At 35.7% G+C, this 21,145-nt stretch overlaps 1 protein-coding gene across 2 annotated transcripts in view; it reads left to right on the top strand.

The window, feature by feature from the left end:
- LOC136863283 (protein HID1) overlaps window positions 1-21,145 on the top strand; it is a 204,958-nt gene that overhangs the window by 165,118 nt on the left and 18,695 nt on the right. For both annotated transcript variants that reach the window (XM_067139669.2, XM_067139670.2), the window contains one exon: window positions 7,580-7,738. In XM_067139669.2, the coding sequence (XP_066995770.2) occupies window positions 7,580-7,738 (159 nt within the window). The remainder of the gene's footprint in view (window positions 1-7,579; window positions 7,739-21,145) is intronic.

Genomic DNA, 21,145 nt, shown 5'->3' with positions numbered 1-21,145 from the left:
TATTTCTGTGTGTTTAATAACCATTCATTTAAAATTGGCATCATAATACCGAAGAGAACCCGTTGAAAATTTGCCAGCAAAACTTGTTCCAAGTGTGTGTACAACAATCCATCATGAAAGTATTCCTGTTGTCTATAAAACTCTTACTAAGCATCAAGTACAACCGGCTTCCATTAGATGCATGTCTCGCTTGCCGGTTTCAGCAGTCTTCAGCAGCTAGTGATGTACAGTATATTAAAGATGTAGACGTTAAAGGTCGAGTTTTGTGTGCCGTGATATGGCCATTCCGCCCTTGCATTTTTCGCACACATAGCTCAAAATTTCATCTTCGACTTATGTAAGTCATCCTTGTTCTGGGCCACTAAATGCATTTTTTTGTACAGTATGCATTTTTTAAGCTATCCTTGGCTTCACGCTAACACCAAAGATTGGCTTTAGTTATGCCGTATTTTCTTGCAGCTGGCACAATTAGTCTTCATTTCCGCATATTTAATAACCATTAACTTAAAATTGACATATCAACGAGAATCTGTTGAAAACTTGCCAGTAATACCTGTTACACATGTGTTTACAATACAGTGATCCATCGCAAAAATATTTCTGCTGTCTATAAAACTGTTACTTTTACTAAGCATCAGGTACAGTAGATGAGTTATAACTGAGTAACTGTGACCCTTCTAAGGGTCACATCCTTGCTATTCCGAATCAAATGTTATTTCTTGTGCAGCTGGGGCTCGGAAGAACGGTTCGTTATGGTCGACCTTGCAATTAGCTGAATGTAGTAGGCCTAACGTTTTGATGCCATTCTGCAGATTTGAGAAATGATTTTATAAAGGCTTGTAGAATGTCATTCTGCCTTCACTAATTTCCTAGAACCAGTGACATTATACAGAGGCACCGTACAATTGACTGCCGCAGTTAGCGATGTATAATAAAGACTCAAACACGGAAGGTAGAGTTTTATGCGTGCACAGGGGGTGAAGGGAAGTAGCGTGGATACCGTGGTAGCTGCCAGTGCTGTTCAATACTGTTATGCCACAAATGCAAGACAACCCTTGATTTTTCACATGAAATTCTGAGAAAAACGGCCGTCTTAGATTTGGAGAAATATGGTATACGTAGATAGAGAGCAGCATGATAAGGAACACACAATATGACAAACACAGTGCCTGGCCAGTGTGGGAGAGGGTAGGGTTACTACATTTCCAAATGGCAAATAAGGAACATTTAAATTTCTTTATCTCCAGTGCAGAAATGATCCACCATTTAATAAATGAAAGAAGAGATCAAGAATATATTAACTAATAAGCAGTAATATACCGGTGCAAAATATTTATTACAAACTAATAACTAACAATACAAATTTCCAGTATACTACCACATGCACTATTCTCAGTGGATGTGATGTAAATCCTTTGTGATTGGAACCAGTATTAATGAGTGATAACGGGTCAGAACCAAAGAATACAAAATATTTTGTACTCTTTGATCAAAACTGCACATTTTTTATAACAGCACTGTGGTCTTGAGCGTGAGATTTTCAAATAAAGAATCCATTTTCTGAGAAACTAAACATTCAGAGCATGGTTTAAAGGGCAAACCATACGCAAAACAAAATTAGATAAAACCATACATTTGACAACTCTAGAAGAGGGAGCACAGAAAGAGGAGACAAGGACAGACATAAAAAGAACAAAGACAATCTCCACATCTTCACAAACTGCCGTCTTCAGATAGATAGGCTCTCCACTCATCAATCCCAGTTCTTCAACATTCATCTCTTCTCAGCCCCTGGCGAACTTGTTTCTGCTTCCCAGCTTTATCAAGAGGACTAGCTTCAAGAAGTATTCTGCCTTTTACCACCATTTATCCGTAGAAGTTATTATACATCCTAAGTAGAGTAACAGTTGATGTCATGAATAATTAAGAGGTATAATTCAAACAAATTTAATATTTTAACTATTGATTTAATTCGCGTAGTTGTTGTTGTTAGGTACCATGTTTTTGGTGGACCACAGAGGGGAAGAAGCATGTAGAGGTGAACAGCCAGACAAATCATAAACCAAAGTTTAATTAGTGCTAACAAAATCTATGAAACATTTTCTTTCTTTTCTTATATTAGGATCCTTTAAACAACAACAGTGAGAATAACAAGGAACACTTCACCAGAAGCTCTGAGAAGCTCAAAAAGTTACAACCAGAGAGCTCATAAGTTCAGAAAATCTTACCTTAGAAGAGCTTGTAAGCTCGGAAACTTTACAGTTTTAGGGGAATTTAACTCCCTTTTCGTAATATTTAGTTATACATTCTGTCCTGTCAGTCTCATAAATTTACACTTGCATTTAAAAAAAAGGCTAGCCTATACATAATTTGAAAGTAAAGTCAATATAGAACTGAGAAAGAAGCCATAGCTTCTATTATGACTTTACATGAGACAGGTCTCGAACCCTGGAGTCCAATTTACAATTAATTTTACAAAAGCCGTTTATCGAGCCTATAGTCCACATAAATGTTAAATGGCTAATACTTGAAGCTGCAAATACACTCTACTGTATTAAGTTACTCAGTTAATACCTTTGCTACCCTCAAAAAGGGATAGAAAAGATCTATAAGCAATCAGAGCCATAAGGCCCACACTACATGGCCACGAAAGAGAAGGAAAAAAACAGAAAGGTTACATTGAGAACAAAATGAGAATGAAGGCTGAAACTAAGCACTCCAAAGTTCAACCGATAGCACCTAACCGGGCATAACACTCGATGACACAGAGGCTAAGCCATGCTAATACGTAACTAAAGGAAGAAAATATTAAAGGCTGAAAAGAGGGTAATAAACTTAGAAAGAAAAATTAAAAACTTAGTCACCAAATAGGAAAAAGGGAAACGAGGGTAAACACTCGCGCATCCTTACGTTTTACCAAATTCCCATCACACTCGCTCACTCACTCACTCGCCCCGTAGGCTTCTGAGGAACGTGAAGTTCCCATGCTGATCTCTCAGTCCTCTTCCATCCTTTTTGATCTTGAGCCTGTTCTTCCCACTTATCAATTTGGAGGGTTCGGCATACCTTGTTGACCTCCTTCTTAAGGTACTTCAGGGTCTTCCTGAAGGTCAGGTGAGAAAAATTTAAAGTCCAAAGACTGGCCAGATAAACCTACATTTACTTGTAAGGTGAAAGGGAGAAAACCCTACATTAAAATTAAAGAAAGCTGGACGACCTAACAGTTACATGCTAAAGGAAATGCTGGAATCTTCCCTATTTTTCCACACACAGTGTGTTCACATGTTTAAAGTTCTGCCATACCTTGATATAGCCACCTACTTACACCAGCCTGCCAGTCCCCGCGTTTCACTTCTCCCCAAGGGAGACTTCCCAGTACGTAGCTCACTTATCAATCCATGGTAGTCAGATCACGAAGCACTCCATTTATATAGGGGGCTGGCAGACAATTCCAGAACAATGTCGTCACGTCTTTTGTAGTTGGTGGAAAACTACTTGAGAAGGCAAACTCTGATAAGTGGAAAAGGTAAACAAGTGATGAAAAAACCAAAATAATCAACTAAACAATTGAAGGACAATTAGGTCACCCAACTGTAAGATACAAATTTTCTCAATAATAATTCTAGTCTCCGAACACAAGGTAGTACTAGAAAACTGATACTAGGGATATCTAGTCCCGAAAGGTAAAACTTTTGCATTTTGTCCCACAGGAGTTAAAACAGTAGGGGAGGCCTAACTCATGTCACAATTCTTCTTTTTCTTCTTCCTGTGAGTTACCTGGAGAGCTGATGTGTTTCAACATCTGAAACAGCATGAAGCTCAATATTGTAACTCTGGCCATCTGTTAAGATATTATCAAGAGAATTATTTAATTCATTTATATAGTAAATTTGTATTGAAAATTTAAGTAATTTTGCTAGTGAAGTTGCATTTAACAATGAGTTGAAGGCAGTATATTAATTAGATATTCAAGAGTTTCCACCAAAAGAAAGGAGAGAAGCATTATTCTACCACTTTTGAAGATAATATAATCCATTAACAGTGTGACATTCTTTTGTGTACTTTTCAACATATAGCATCATACACCCAACTTCCTCTTGCAACTATTAAAGAATGTCCACCCACTGGGAAATTATCTTCAACCTATATCAGTATTTTGGAGCTGATGACCCAAATGTTTCACTGCTTAAAACAACAATAATAATAATGCATTTTGAAGCAGGCCGCAAATAGTAATAAGCAACAGTGATATTTATGGCATAGGAATCGTCATTATGCAGTTTATGTGGAAACTTTCACCCTAAAGGTGGTTGAAAGGTCTGAAGATATTTACCTGGCAGAGGAATTCTTTCCACCTTTCAGTTACCACCTGATATTGGACCTAGTGACAAATAAAAACTGCTGGCCGACTTGTTCCTGATGCACATGCAATATGTCACTATGAAGACACCACACGTCCGTCCAACACGAATGTATAAGACGTAACGAGTCTTTGGGTCTTCATGGACACTTGCCTGTCCACAGAGACTGATTTAGTGGAATATCATACCTTGTTAACTGGTTTCCCTATTCTATCGTCTTTGTTCTTTCCATTTCTTTGTTTTACTAATAATTAGGGACCTGAAAAAAATTGCATTTGCAATAAATGCGAATTTTTGAATCGTGTACTGAATCCAAGCCTATGGTAATTCTAATGTGGAATAAAATCATTTTTATGCGTAAACAGAAGTGCGACAAAATGCGAATTGTGACCCAAAATGCGAAATTGGTATGGATATGCGATTTTGGTGCGAATTTTGCGAAAATGTGCTATTTTGCTGGCGAAAACAACATATTTTGGCACAATAGTCAGAAATATTCAAAATATGATGCATAAATCTTTCGACCGTTCCGATCGATGAAGAAAAGTAGCCGATCGTTTGCTGCTTGCTGACTTTAATCAATATTTACAATGGGAATAGCAAGGGGAATAAGACCTGTATTGATTATTATCGAAATGTAAATCGAGTGTCACGGAAATGAGATAGACGCAGCATTGATTTCCTGTTGTTCAAAATTGAAACTAGTGAAGAGTAGAAAGTCGAGCGATCATTTAGGTTATGGGGCGCACGACTAAAACTGCGCACTAAAGGGCTCAGCAATATGCAAAGGATGGTTTATATTCCACAGATTCAGCAACAGTGTTTTGCAAGTATTGTAATTGCCGAGTTGGGTGGGGGGGAAAAGAAAATTACATTGTGAAACGAGTTAAATCTGAAAAACACGCGGGTAAGTGACGCGATAACTAAAGTTCAACCCCTGCTGCTAGTACGTCTCAAAGAAAGAAATCTTCTGTGCTTGCACAGTTAGATAATTGTAAACGACGACAAAAATTCCAGAGAGAACTTCTCGAAATGCACAGTTGAAGTATTTGGCAAAGCAAATATACCTCTGGAAAAGCTGGAAAGCAAAGAGCTAAGAGCCTGGATTACTGAGTTTTCAAATGAAGAGCTGCCATATGTGAGAACTCTATGTGAAGTATATTTACCGGGTAAGTTTTGATTTCATTGATCGGGTACGGTTTAGGTATTAAGACATCGAAACCACGTGCAAAATTGAAGGATACCGAATTTTAGTGCAATTTGCATATCGAACTATCTTATCCGTATCTTTTGATCCAGTAATTTTAAATTATTTTGTTATAATTTGAGGTCTTTCTTCCTTTCTAGAAGTTATATCTGACCACCAGAAAAGAACAGCAGAGGCTCTAGTGGGGAAGAACATCAACATACTCTGTGATGAAACTACAGATAGAATGGGCCGTTGTGTTTTTATCATCATATTCCAAGTCCCAACGGGATCGAAAAGACAGCTGCACATTGTTTTTGTGAACTATCTTGATGCAGGAAATGCCAAAAACTACTCTTGTGCTGTTTTGGAAGCTTTGCGCAGTTGTAGTGTACTATATGATGCAGTTAAAGTGTTTGTTAGTGACAGTGCCCCGTACATGACCCGGTGTTATGAAACATTAAGTGTGTTCCTAGGGGATCATTTAATGCATGTACAGTGCTGGGCACATAATATCAGCTTGGTTGGCAATAGTTGGGTCGCAGTGATGACAGATTTAAATCATGTGGTTGTGATGGTAAAGTCTGCATTTTTGAACACAAGAAAGCGAAAATATAATTATTTACAATTCTCAACATCAAAGTATGGTGCTTCAAAGGAAGCAAAGCTTTTTTCTGCACCTGTCATAACCTGATGGAATACATGGTTTCAGACTGTCTTCTATTTGAGTGCTTACTTTACTGATGTTGTTACATTTTTCAAGATGTCTTATATGAAAGACATCAACAACTGTGGTATTAAGTACCTGACTGATCTGAGTGACCATGAAGTGAATAGGCCTCACTCCCACATGGTTTTTGTCCAGATCATGCGGCTGGATTGGTGGATTGGTTGACCTCCTTACTGAACTTGAAAGGTCCCTGTATCCTACCTCTCATCTCCTTTACCCCAAACTGCATTATAACCTTGACTCCAGTTTTACCTTCATTTGTGAGGGGAATTTTTCTGCGGCAACTAATGATGCTTTAATTAAGCTCACTCCTCTACAGCAAGCTGCATATAGAGACACATTTATCAAAGCTGCTCATTCTTCACAGTGCAAGCTAGCCACATTGAAAGCTAAAGACCCCAACCATAAGCATTTTGTGTCAATTTCTCAAGCTTTGTATCCAAAAAATATAATTTTGAATAACACTGATAAATTAGATGAGCTTGAGAAATTGTTTGGCGTAACAGATCTCTCACGAAATGATATCTGGTCTGGTTACTGTTCTCTGAAAACATGCAATTCAAACCCAGAGGAAAAAATTGAAAAATGTGATGTCAAGCTTGTATTAACTGCAGTTCAGACGGAATTCAGCATATTTGCTAAATACTGTCTTGAGTTGTTGTGGACCCCAACGAACAATGTAGATAGATAGCGAGCGCGTGTTGTCTCATTACAACACAGTGGTTACAGACAGACGGTGCAATTTGAAAAGAAGCAATGCCAAAGTACTGACAATGCTTTCATTTGAACAATGAATTTGTATTGTGTGTGAACCAAGGACACTTCATAAACTTGGAATCATTAAAATTAATAATACCCTGCAATTATTTTAACTTTGTAAATAGATACTAATTTTGGAAGAAATAGATGCCAATTTCGAAACAAATAGATGCTAATTTTTCAGGTCCCTACTGAAAATGGAAAATGAAAACCTACAACCTGTTTTCCAGTCATTGACCGGGTCAGGGATGGAATGAATGAAGCAGATGTGGGCTATTAGTACGATGGGGTCGCCACTCCCAAAGTGCAGGCCCCTACTAATAATGCTTAACTTTTGAACTTTGTGGATTTTGATCATCAATTTCTGTCCTTGCCACAGTCTTGAGTTGCTGTTCCTTTCTTTTCACTATATAAGTCGCTTATGTGTTGTGCTATCCTAGGTAAATCATTTTACATTTCTTTTCACTCTTTTGTATTTTCCATATGTCAGTGTATCATGTGTTACTTTTGTAAAGCATTGTTGACTAGCACTTTTGTTCTCAGGGGCTTAACTGATGAAAGTGAGATTCTCAAGTTCCTGCAACATGGTACTCTGGTTGGACTGCTCCCTGTTCCCCACCCTATCCTGATACGCAAGTATCAAGCAAATGCAGGAACTACCACATGGTTTCGCACATACATGTGGGGAGTTATTTATTTAAGGTAAGGTGATTTTTCTTTGCAGCCTTTATTTTAATCAACTGACATGTGTTTCAAGAACAGTTTGAGCTTTTATTATGTTATGGTTAAAGATGTGTGTCAACATTTCAGAATTGTGATGTTATTCATTTGATGTAGACATTGTTACAATTGGAGTTAAAAATGTATGTACAGTAAAACATTTTTAAGATGCTTCTGCAGGGGACAAGGAAAAAAAGGAACATGTCAAGGGAGAAAACGTACTACTGAATACACAAATAAAAACTATCTAGCAGGGATATGGAAACATGAGGTATGATTTTTTCCGACATGACTTTCTACATCGCATATGCGCAGATACACTGAAAACTGTACCTACCATTTCTAAAGATGAGAGTATTAAAAGATGTGAGAAACATAAGAGGACAAATATAAAAACTGTCCTGCTCAGGCTCATAAAACAACAGTGCACTGAAAGGTGTGAAAAACATCAGATAACACACATTAAGAAATATGCACGGGGGATCATAAAAATATCATAGTACTATTGCAGATCACACTCTTTCTAAAACAAAAGTTAGTAGAAGCCTTTTATTTCGGACCAGTGCGTTATTAAACATTATTTTGTGGTCACACTCTTACACAATGTATTGGAGGTAGGTCACACTCCACCATCAACTGCAATAGAATAACTTTGGCCGCCATTTTGAATCAGACAATTCTACCAGTTCGAGTGATCGAATTGGAACTCAAAAGTGCAAGTTTTAACATTCATGTTACATCTGGACGCTTAAAGATGCGGATGCCAGTCCACTTTCTGACAGATTTTATTTTTGTCTTCATTAATAAGGAATTTCACAACATTTTCTATATTCATAACTCAGCTATCACAAGACATATGCACCACGCTAGTCAGTTTCACACAATTTATGTTCCTAATCCAGATATAGGCTATCACGTGACAAATATCCGCTACCCTTCACTGTACCACTCAACACAAAATAAATTTCTAACTTCCGAATGGAATGTGAAATACAAACGCAAACATGCTCGCTTTGTTACCGATCAAGTTGGCCTAGCGCTTAGGGTGCGCAGCTGTGAGCTTGCATTTAGGAGATATTGGCTGCCGGCAGCCCTGAAGATGGTTTTCTGTGGTTTCCCATTTTCACACCGTGCAAATGCTGGGGCTGTACCTTAATTAAGGCCACGATCATTTCCTTCCCACTCCTGGCTCTTTCTTATCCCATCGTCGCCATAATATCTATCTGTGTCGGTGCGACTTGAAGCAAACTGTAAATTTAAAAAGCTCACTCTGTTATTCAGCAGTCTCACTGCTAACCGGCAAGCAAAACTAAACATTCCTGAAGCCAACGACTTGCTCCCCGAAGATGCAACTTATCCTGTGAAGTTCAGAAATTCAAGGCCTTTTCTTGTTGTCACACAACTCTGGCTACGGCTCGTACCCAAGTTGGAAATCACTTGCCTTTCACAAGGGATGAAAAATGTTTTCAGGGCTAAGAAAAATGTGATCGTACTAAGCAGTAATAGCAAACATTCTTGACGCATTAAGTGAGGTATTTTTATTTACATTTACGACGATGAGAATCATGACTTTGAATTTATGACGTGCTAAATAGGAAAACATGTTAATGAGGAATGCATTAACGAGGTTTCAATGTAGTTAGGAACTTGGCCAGGAAGCATACTCATGTTTATCTCATTAGTGATGGTAGCCATGTCAATTCCTGACTGATTGCATTTATTGTGGCGCAAGCTTTCGTACTTGACGAACACATTCGATGCTGTGTATCAGGGGAAATCTACTACATACTTGATCCACTTGACAATTACAAAAGGTTTTCCACCAGACCAACAGTCCACCGATCTAAGTTATAGATACCCCCCTCAGCTAGTCAGTAAGTATGTAAAAATCTTAGTCTTTACTCATCAGTGAACCAACTTGTTTCTACTCGCACCATTTTTTTACAGTTGTGCTGATTAACTGATTATCACCAGACAAGAATCGGGAAGCATTGAATGGAATGACAATATTTTAATGTTCATAATGATAATTGACAAAAAGCTTACGATTTTTAAAGTGCCTCCCATCATTTTTAGATGCATTGTTTTCCAGTGTTCATATATGTTTTTAACGCGTTTGCTGCTATGCAAATTACACCTTCCCACCCCCAAAAACTGAAAATGAAAAAATGATATAAAACTTACCAAATGTTGTCAAATCCAAATATGTGCCTATAAGGCTGATACATGCCTAAATTAAAATTTCTGAAGACGTCTAAGTCTGCGAGTCAGATTTGGCCCCTCAGCACCGTGCGCTACACCACTAATTGCTACTTTGTAGAAAATGTTACGTTATAATGAAAGATATTGCGATAATTACTGTTTATGGCATATTATAAATTGGAAAACTGTAAAAGCCACATTTAGCTTTAATAATGTTGTTTTTTCACTATGTACAATAATTTACAGCTCCACCCACCTTCCACTGTTAGGTCCACTTACGTTTCTTTGTGGTACTTGTCAAAGCAACCAACCGGGCAAAGCCCCGGCATATCTGGACAGCCAGAACAGACAAACATTGATTGTTTTTTACTTCCTGCTTTATAGCAGACCCTGTACTTTTTGCATTTGGTTCCTCCTTTGGAGTCTCGCTCATCATTTTTCACCAACCGATGTAAGTTGTTCTTTCTGAGAGGAGGGCGCACTAGCTCTGCTTGATGGGGTGGCAGAAGTGATTCCACTATATGTAGGCGAAAGTCGTATAAAACCATTTTTGGATTTCCAAGCCTGGTATTGTGCATGTTGTATAAGTGGAAAGCATTGATTATCATCAATTGAATGATGTGAATAAACAATTTTTTGTACCAGCGAAGGGTTTTCCTTTCGAAAGGATAGTATACCTTGAGTTGGTCGCACCGATCAGTCCGTTGCATCCCCAGAAGATGTGAACGACGAACGACGAGCGAAAATATATCACGCCAATACTACTCTTGGTGCGTACGACATACAGGCAAAGATTGAAATAATAACATTAAGTTATTTATTAGACCACCTAATCAATACAAAATAGTCTTGGATGATTTACATAAATTTGTTAGCTAATAATGGGACATGTTTCGCCTTCCCTGAAGGCATCATCAGCCATAGTCTTAACCTTAAATTAAAAATAAGCGTCTAAATAACATGTAGTAATGAAATGAATTTTAAAAATCTTGAAGAGATTTGAAGTAAAATAACATTAAAAATAACAATGATGGTTTGAAAATACAATGTGATGAGATACAATAGTGGAAGTATTAACAAAATTAACATTAGAAGGCTGCTAAAATAAGTACAATGGATAAAACAACAGATTGTTATACAACAAGTAGTAAGATTGCATAAAAGTAAAGTTGATAGTCATGGCGGTTATAATTAGACGATGGCGAAAAATCTTATATAATCAAAGTAAAGAGGAGAGAATAAAAGTCGAAGTTAGTCGAGAGATCCAAAGTTCATCATGATCTTGAAGATAAAAGACAAAAGTCAGATGCAAATGGTGAAGTTGTAGAACACATTGAGGATATGAAGTTGGTGAATAGAAGTTGAAGAACAGTTTCAAATAGGATCACTATGGACCATCTCAAAATTTGAAGTGATGTTCAAATGTTGTAAATTGTGAGTTTGTAGATATTCTAGTTGAAAAAGCATATAAAAGTGGAATCTGTAAATGGAAACAAGAAACGTAGAGTTAATTGTGTGAAAAGATATTTGAAAAATATTGAAGTAGAATCGTATGCACTTACCATTTGACGGTGACAAAGATAGCTTGTAATATTATGAGTTAGAAGAATTTGCAACCGTAGACTTCTTGCTACGTGTGTTATAACTGAAGTTTTGTGCTGGAGGGGGATCTGTTTGCGTTGACGTAACTATTGGAGGGGGGCTGCTATTGGTGGGAGGGAAGGAAGAGAGTGTATTACTGCGCGTGTTGTAACGGTGTAAGGCTATTGGAGGGAGCGATGTTCCGGTGGGTGTGGCTATGGGTTTATTGGTTGTATTTGAATTAGAGGTACTAGCGGCGGGGGGAAGGGAGGTGGGAACTCTAATTGATGTGAGGTTGAAGATTTTTAAGAATTTGTTGGTGAGGGAAGTTGATTCTTGTAATAAAATAAGAATCTGTTCATACAAGGGGCTTTTTTTATCAATAGTGTCGTTTAGATTTTTATCTTTATTAAAATGTTGGTCGAGGAAAATAAATAAGTTTTCATATTCTGTCATGAGTTTGCTTTTATCGACTCTTTTTAGGATATGGAGGTCTTGTTCTATTGTGGTGAATTTATGCCCGGTGTCCCTCATATGGTTGGCCATTGCGGAGAATTTGTTGTGTCTTTGGACATTGTAATGCTCGGCATATCTGGTAGAGAAGCTGCGGCCAGTTTGGCCAACATAAGAAAAATTACATGTAGAGCATTTCAGTCTGTATATTCCTGATCCAGAGTAACTATTGTCTGTGATGTTGATAGAGTTGTGATTGAAGAATAAATTACGATTAGTGTTTTTTGTTGTGTAGGCTATTTTTATTTCGTGCTTCATTAATGAATTGGTTATCGGGTAAATGCTATGGTTAGTGAACGTGAATTTAGCGTATTTTGGTTTGACGGGTTTTAATGGGGTTAAATTGGTAGCTAGTTTCAGTTTAGTTTTATTGATGATTTTATCAATCATACTCGTGTTAAATCCATTGAATTTAGCTATTTCCTTGATGAATAGTAATTCTTTCTTTAAATTAGTAGAGGACATAGGGATCTTTAATGCTCTATATATTAAACTGTGATAAGTGGCTTTTTTATGTGAGTTGGGATGTAAAGAATCATTTTTTATGGTTGTTGGAGAAAAGGTGGGTTTTCTGTATATTTGGAAGTCGAATTTGTTCAATGCTCGTGTGATTTTGATATCTAAGAAGTTCAAAGAGTTATTGAACTCATCTTCTTTAGTGAATTTAATATTATTATCTAAGTTGTTGAGGAATGATAGTATGTTATTGCTGTTGTTGATTTGTTTATCAATGATAGCTATGGTATCATCAACATAGCGATGCCAAAGACAGAGTCCGTTGATGTTATTAATAATCTTACTATGTTCGAGATTATCTAAGTATATATCGGCTAGTATTCCAGACAATGGGTCTCCCATCGCTAGACCTTCTTGTTTGTAAATTTTCTTATTGAAGGTAAAATAGTTGTTGTCTAAAACGAAATTAAGTAATTTTAACCATTCATCAATTTCGATTTTACTCAATGTGCTGTGTTTCAACAGATTGTTTTTTATGATGTTAATAGTATTGTTGATAGGGATATTAGTATACATGTTGGTGATGTCAAAAGAACATAAAACGTGGTTTGGTTGTAGACTGAAATTATTTAGGGAATTACAAAGTTCGATCGAGTTCTTTATGGGGTTGGAGTTGTGAAATTTGAAGTGTTTTTTTAGGAATTTGTGTAGGAATTGAGAGGTTTTATAGGTAGGACTATTGATACTATTAATTATAGGCCGAATGGGGACATCATTTTTATGAATTTTGGGCAGTGATCTGACTGTAGGTAATTTTGGGTTCATTACAGTTAATTTCTGATAATCTTGATCATTTAAAATGAAGTTAGAATTTTTAAGAAGGTTCTTTAAGTTACGCTGTATTTTGTTTGTTGGATCTTTGTTAATTAAGGTATAGGTATTGTCTGAAAAAAAGGTTTCAGTTTTATTGATGTAATCTTGTTTGTTCATTATTACTATGGTGTTGCCCTTATCTGCTTTTGTAATTACTACGTTGTTGTTATGGATTTTGGATTTCAGGTTTAGAATTTGTTTCGAGACATTGTAGTTATTATTAGATGTTATCTCATTAATCAAAGTTGGGAGTTTCTTTTTTACTTCATATCGTACGTCATTCTGTTTATCAATTGGGATTTGTTTATCGATATTAGTTTCGGTTTCAGCGATGGTAGTGATGATGTCTTCTGCCTTTTTGTGATTGGGCCAATTATGTTTGATGCCTTTATCTAATAGATTTAATTCTTGGTTAGAGAAGGTTGCATTAGATAGGTTGATTGTAGTGGGAATGTTAGTCAAATGGGAAGGGGACACTTTGTTGTTTGTATTTTGGTCAGGAGTTTTACATTTGTTTTCTTGAAGACAAAGTAATTTATGGTTTAGGGTTTTCTGTTTCTTGTCTAATACGTAAGATAGTTTGATGTCAGTGTACCTTAAAAATGAGCTCCATTCAAGTGGGGGTAATTTCTGAGAGATGGTCAAATGAGTCCTATATAATTGTAAATTTAGTAAAGATTTCTTCTTGTATAATAGTTTAATTTCATTTTTCAACCATATGTTGTTTACTTTCTTTTGAGTGGCATTAGCTTTTGAATAGGGATGACTTTTTCTTTGTAAAGATTTGAGAAATTTAGGTACCAACTCTAATTTCAAGCAATCTTTAAGAAACTTGATATCTCTAGAAATCTTGCCTATTTTAATTTTTAGGTTCAAGTACTTGTTAGGTTTTACTATTGCCTGGTTGGCATTGACATTACATGTAATAAATATCATTTTTGGTCCGTATTGATGATATTAGATTGAAATAATAACATTAAGTTATTTATTAGACCACCTAATCAATACAAAATCGTCTTGGATGATTTACATAAATTTGTTAGCTAATAATGGGACATGTTTCGCCTTCCCTGAAGGCATCATCAGCCATAGTCTTAACCTTAAATTAAAAATAAGCGTCTAAATAACATGTAGTAATGAAATGAATTTTAAAAATCTTGAAGAGATTTGAAGTAAAATAACATTAAAAATAACAATGATGGTTTGAAAATACAATGTGATGAGATACAATAGTGGAAGTATTAACAAAATTAACATTAGAAGGCTGCTAAAATAAGTACAATGGATAAAACAACAGATTGTTATACAACAAGTAGTAAGATTGCATAAAAGTAAAGTTGATAGTCATGGCGGTTATAATTAGACGATGGCGAAAAATCTTATATAATCAAAGTAAAGAGGAGAGAATAAAAGTCGAAGTTAGTCGAGAGATCCAAAGTTCATCATGATCTTGAAGATAAAAGACAAAAGTCAGATGCAAATGGTGAAGTTGTAGAACACGTTGAGGATATGAAGTTGGTGAATAGAAGTTGAAGAACAGTTTCAAATAGGATCACTATGGACCATCTCAAAATTTGAAGTGATGTTCAAATGTTGTAAATTGTGAGTTTGTAGATATTCTAGTTGAAAAAGCATATAAAAGTGGAATCTGTAAATGGAAACAAGAAACGTAGAGTTAATTGTGTGAAAAGATATTTGAAAAATATTGAAGTAGAATCGTATGCACTTACCATTTGACGGTGACAAAGATAGCTTGTAATATTATGAGTTAGAAGAATTTGCAACCGTAGACTTCTTGCTACGTGTGTTATAACTGAAGTTTTGTGCTGGAGGGGGATCTGTTTGCGTTGACGTAACTATTGGAGGGGGGCTGCTATTGGTGGGAGGGAAGGAAGAGAGTGTATTACTGCGCGTGTTGTAACGGTGTAAGGCTATTGGAGGGAGCGATGTTCCGGTGGGTGTGGCTATGGGTTTATTGGTTGTATTTGAATTAGAGGTACTAGCGGCGGGGGGAAGGGAGGTGGGAACTCTAATTGATGTGAGGTTGAAGATTTTTAAGAATTTGTTGGTGAGGGAAGTTGATTCTTGTAATAAAATAAGAATCTGTTCATACAAGGGGCTTTTTTTATCAATAGTGTCGTTTAGATTTTTATCTTTATTAAAATGTTGGTCGAGGAAAATAAATAAGTTTTCATATTCTGTCATGAGTTTGCTTTTATCGACTCTTTTTAGGATATGGAGGTCTTGTTCTATTGTGGTGAATTTATGCCCGGTGTCCCTCATATGGTTGGCCATTGCGGAGAATTTGTTGTGTCTTTGGGCATTGTAATGCTCGGCATATCTGGTAGAGAAGCTGCGGCCAGTTTGGCCAACATAAGAAAAATTACATGTAGAGCATTTCAGTCTGTATATTCCTGATCCAGAGTAACTATTGTCTGTGATGTTGATAGAGTTGTGATTGAAGAATAAATTACGATTAGTGTTTTTTTGTTGTGTAGGCTATTTTTATTTCGTGCTTCATTAATGAATTGGTTATCGGGTAAATGCTATGGTTAGTGAACGTGAATTTAGCGTATTTTGGTTTGACGGGTTTTAATGGGGTTAAATTGGTAGCTAATTTCAGTTTAGTTTTATTGATGATTTTATCAATCATACTCGTGTTAAATCCATTGAATTTAGCTATTTCCTTGATGAATAGTAATTCTTTCTTTAAATTAGTAGAGGACATAGGGATCTTTAATGCTCTATATATTAAACTGTGATAAGTGGCTTTTTTATGTGAGTTGGGATGTAAAGAATCATTTTTTATGGTTGTTGGAGAAAAGGTGGGTTTTCTGTATATTTGGAAGTCGAATTTGTTCAATGCTCGTGTGATTTTGATATCTAAGAAGTTCAAAGAGTTATTGAACTCATCTTCTTTAGTGAATTTAATATTATTATCTAAGTTGTTGAGGAATGATAGTATGTTATTGCTGTTGTTGATTTGTTTATCAATGATAGCTATGGTATCATCAACATAGCGATGCCAAAGACAGAGTCCGTTGATGTTATTAATAATCTTACTATGTTCGAGATTATCTAAGTATATATCGGCTAGTATTCCAGACAATGGGTCTCCCATCGCTAGACCTTCTTGTTTGTAAATTTTCTTATTGAAGGTAAAATAGTTGTTGTCTAAAACGAAATTAAGTAATTTTAACCATTCATCAATTTCGATTTTACTCAATGTGCTGTGTTTCAACAGATTGTTTTTTATGATGTTAATAGTATTGTTGATAGGGATATTAGTATACATGTTGGTGATGTCAAAAGAACATAAAACGTGGTTTGGTTGTAGACTGAAATTATTTAGGGAATTACAAAGTTCGATCGAGTTCTTTATGGGGTTGGAGTTGTGAAATTTGAAGTGTTTTTTTAGGAATTTGTGTAGGAATTGAGAGGTTTTATAGGTAGGACTATTGATACTATTAATTATAGGCCGAATGGGGACATCATTTTTATGAATTTTGGGCAGTGATCTGACTGTAGGTAATTTTGGGTTCATTACAGTTAATTTCTGATAATCTTGATCATTTAAAATGAAGTTAGAATTTTTAAGAAGGTTCTTTAAGTTACGCTGTATTTTGTTTGTTGGATCTTTGTTAATTAAGGTATAGGTATTGTCTGAAAAAAAGGTTTCAGTTTTATTGATGTAATCTTGTTTGTTCATTATTACTATGGTGTTGCCCTTATCTGCTTTTGTAATTACTACGTTGTTGTTATGGATTTTGGATTTCAGGTTTAGAATTTGTTTCGAGACATTGTAGTTATTATTAGATGTTATCTCATTAATCAAAGTTGGGAGTTTCTTTTTTACTTCATATCGTACGTCATTCTGTTTATCAATTGGGATTTGTTTATCGATATTAGTTTCGGTTTCAGCGATGGTAGTGATGATGTCTTCTGCCTTTTTGTGATTGGGCCAATTATGTTTGATGCCTTTATCTAATAGATTTAATTCTTGGTTAGAGAAGGTTGCATTAGATAGGTTGATTGTAGTGGGAATGTTAGTCAAATGGGAAGGGGACACTTTGTTGTTTGTATTTTGGTCAGGAGTTTTACATTTGTTTTCTTGAAGACAAAGTAATTTATGGTTTAGGGTTTTCTGTTTCTTGTCTAATACGTAAGATAGTTTGATGTCAGTGTACCTTAAAAATGAGCTCCATTCAAGTGGGGGTAATTTCTGAGAGATGGTCAAATGAGTCCTATATAATTGTAAATTTAGTAAAGATTTCTTCTTGTATAATAGTTTAATTTCATTTTTCAACCATATGTTGTTTACTTTCTTTTGAGTGGCATTAGCTTTTGAATAGGGATGACTTTTTCTTTGTAAAGATTTGAGAAATTTAGGTACCAACTCTAATTTCAAGCAATCTTTAAGAAACTTGATATCTCTAGAAATCTTGCCTATTTTAATTTTTAGGTTCAAGTACTTGTTAGGTTTTACTATTGCCTGGTTGGCATTGACATTACATGTAATAAATATCATTTTTGGTCCGTATTGATGATATTAGATTGAAATAATAACATTAAGTTATTTATTAGACCACCTAATCAATACAAAATCGTCTTGGATGATTTACATAAATTTGTTAGCTAATAATGGGACATGTTTCGCCTTCCCTGAAGGCATCATCAGCCATAGTCTTAACCTTAAATTAAAAATAAGCGTCTAAATAACATGTAGTAATGAAATGAATTTTAAAAATCTTGAAGAGATTTGAAGTAAAATAACATTAAAAATAACAATGATGGTTTGAAAATACAATGTGATGAGATACAATAGTGGAAGTATTAACAAAATTAACATTAGAAGGCTGCTAAAATAAGTACAATGGATAAAACAACAGATTGTTATACAACAAGTAGTAAGATTGCATAAAAGTAAAGTTGATAGTCATGGCGGTTATAATTAGACGATGGCGAAAAATCTTATATAATCAAAGTAAAGAGGAGAGAATAAAAGTCGAAGTTAGTCGAGAGATCCAAAGTTCATCATGATCTTGAAGATAAAAGACAAAAGTCAGATGCAAATGGTGAAGTTGTAGAACACGTTGAGGATATGAAGTTGGTGAATAGAAGTTGAAGAACAGTTTCAAATAGGATCACTATGGACCATCTCAAAATTTGAAGCATTAAAGATCCCTATGTCCTCTACTAATTTAAAGAAAGAATTACTATTCATCAAGGAAATAGCTAAATTCAATGGATTTAACACGAGTATGATTGATAAAATCATCAATAAAACTAAACTGAAACTAGCTACCAATTTAACCCCATTAAAACCCGTCAAACCAAAATACGCTAAATTCACGTTCACTAACCATAGCATTTACCCGATAACCAATTCATTAATGAAGCACGAAATAAAAATAGCCTACACAACAAAAAACACTAATCGTAATTTATTCTTCAATCACAACTCTATCAACATCACAGACAATAGTTACTCTGGATCAGGAATATACAGACTGAAATGCTCTACATGTAATTTTTCTTATGTTGGCCAAATTGGCCGCAGCTTCTCTACCAGATATGCCGAGCATTACAATGCCCAAAGACACAACAAATTCTCCGCAATGGCCAACCATATGAGGGACACCGGGCATAAATTCACCACAATAGAACAAGACCTCCATATCCTAAAAAGAGTCGATAAAAGCAAACTCATGACAGAATATGAAAACTTATTTATTTTCCTCGACCAACATTTTAATAAAGATAAAAATCTAAACGACACTATTGATAAAAAAAGCCCCTTGTATGAACAGATTCTTATTTTATTACAAGAATCAACTTCCCTCACCAACAAATTCTTAAAAATCTTCAACCTCACATCAATTAGAGTTCCCACCTCCCTTCCCCCCGCCGCTAGTACCTCTAATTCAAATACAACCAATAAACCCATAGCCACACCCACCGGAACATCGCTCCCTCCAATAGCCTTACACCGTTACAACACGCGCAGTAATACACTCTCTTCCTTCCCTCCCACCAATAGCAGCCCCCCTCCAATAGTTACGTCAACGCAAACAGATCCCCCTCCAGCACAAAACTTCAGTTATAACACACGTAGCAAGAAGTCTACGGTTGCAAATTCTTCTAACTCATAATATTACAAGCTATCTTTGTCACCGTCAAATGGTAAGTGCATACGATTCTACTTCAATATTTTTCAAATATCTTTTCACACAATTAACTCTACGTTTCTTGTTTCCATTTACAGATTCCACTTTTATATGCTTTTTCAACTAGAATATCTACAAACTCACAATTTACAACATTTGAACATCACTTCAAATTTTGAGATGGTCCATAGTGATCCTATTTGAAACTGTTCTTCAACTTCTATTCACCAACTTCATATCCTCAACGTGTTCTACAACTTCACCATTTGCATCTGACTTTTGTCTTTTATCTTCAAGATCATGATGAACTTTGGATCTCTCGACTAACTTCGACTTTTATTCTCTCCTCTTTACTTTGATTATATAAGATTTTTCGCCATCGTCTAATTATAACCGCCATGACTATCAACTTTACTTTTATGCAATCTTACTACTTGTTGTATAACAATCTGTTGTTTTATCCATTGTACTTATTTTAGCAGCCTTCTAATGTTAATTTTGTTAATACTTCCACTATTGTATCTCATCACATTGTATTTTCAAACCATCATTGTTATTTTTAATGTTATTTTACTTCAAATCTCTTCAAGATTTTTAAAATTCATTTCATTACTACATGTTATTTAGACGCTTATTTTTAATTTAAGGTTAAGACTATGGCTGATGATGCCTTCAGGGAAGGCGAAACATGTCCCATTATTAGCTAACAAATTTATGTAAATCATCCAAGACGATTTTGTATTGATTAGGTGGTCTAATAAATAACTTAATGTTATTATTTCAATCTAATATCATCAATACGGACCAAAAATGATATTTATTACATGTAATACAGGCAAAGGTTTTTCATTTTTTTGGCCCCTTTTATTTGTGACAATGACCATTGTGTTATCAAATTGCGAGGAAATGTATTGTACTACTCGCTTGTCCCTCCATTTGCCCACCATAATTCCCTCATCGTACTGAGCAATGGTTCCACCTTTAGGCAGTATTGCCATCTTCACAATTGGCGTGTTGTGCTGCCAGTCATCTCGGAGTGTTCCTGTACTGTATGTGTTTTCTGACAGCAGCTTAGACGCTAGAGCAAAACTATTATAATAATTGTCCATGAACATGGCATGGCCATTACTCAGAAGTTGCTCCAAAAGATACATGATCACTTTTGTAGAGTGTCCTTTCCCATACAACTGGTCATTGGCTCCAGCATACACAATAAATTTGAAAGTGAGGCCCTCAGGTTCATTTAGAGCATAAAGTTTTATGCCCTACTTACGCCGTTTCCCCTTTATATACTGCTTGAAAATCAAGCGACCCCGCCAAAATTCCATCGCTTCATCAATGGGCAGCTCCCGTGAAGGATGATAAATGCTAGACTTTTTATTGTCGAAACAATCGGTAATTTGTCTCACCTTTTCCAGCCTGTCTAATGACGGGTTTGGGATCATCGATAGGTCTAGCCGGTTAAAAGTGTAAGCATCATAATATAAGTAGAAAATGATCCTGGCTCATATACTGTTGAAACGCAGGAACGTTGAAAAGCCTGTGAATTTTTCAATAATCTTGGAATCTGCTCATTTGCAATGTTCCTGTATGAATC

The sequence above is a fragment of the Anabrus simplex genome, chromosome 2, assembly GCF_040414725.1.
Source record: "Anabrus simplex isolate iqAnaSimp1 chromosome 2, ASM4041472v1, whole genome shotgun sequence".
Taxonomy (NCBI): Eukaryota; Metazoa; Arthropoda; class Insecta; order Orthoptera; family Tettigoniidae; genus Anabrus; species Anabrus simplex.
Note: the sequence above shows the minus strand (reverse complement) of the source record. Positions and strands in the feature narration are given on the sequence as shown.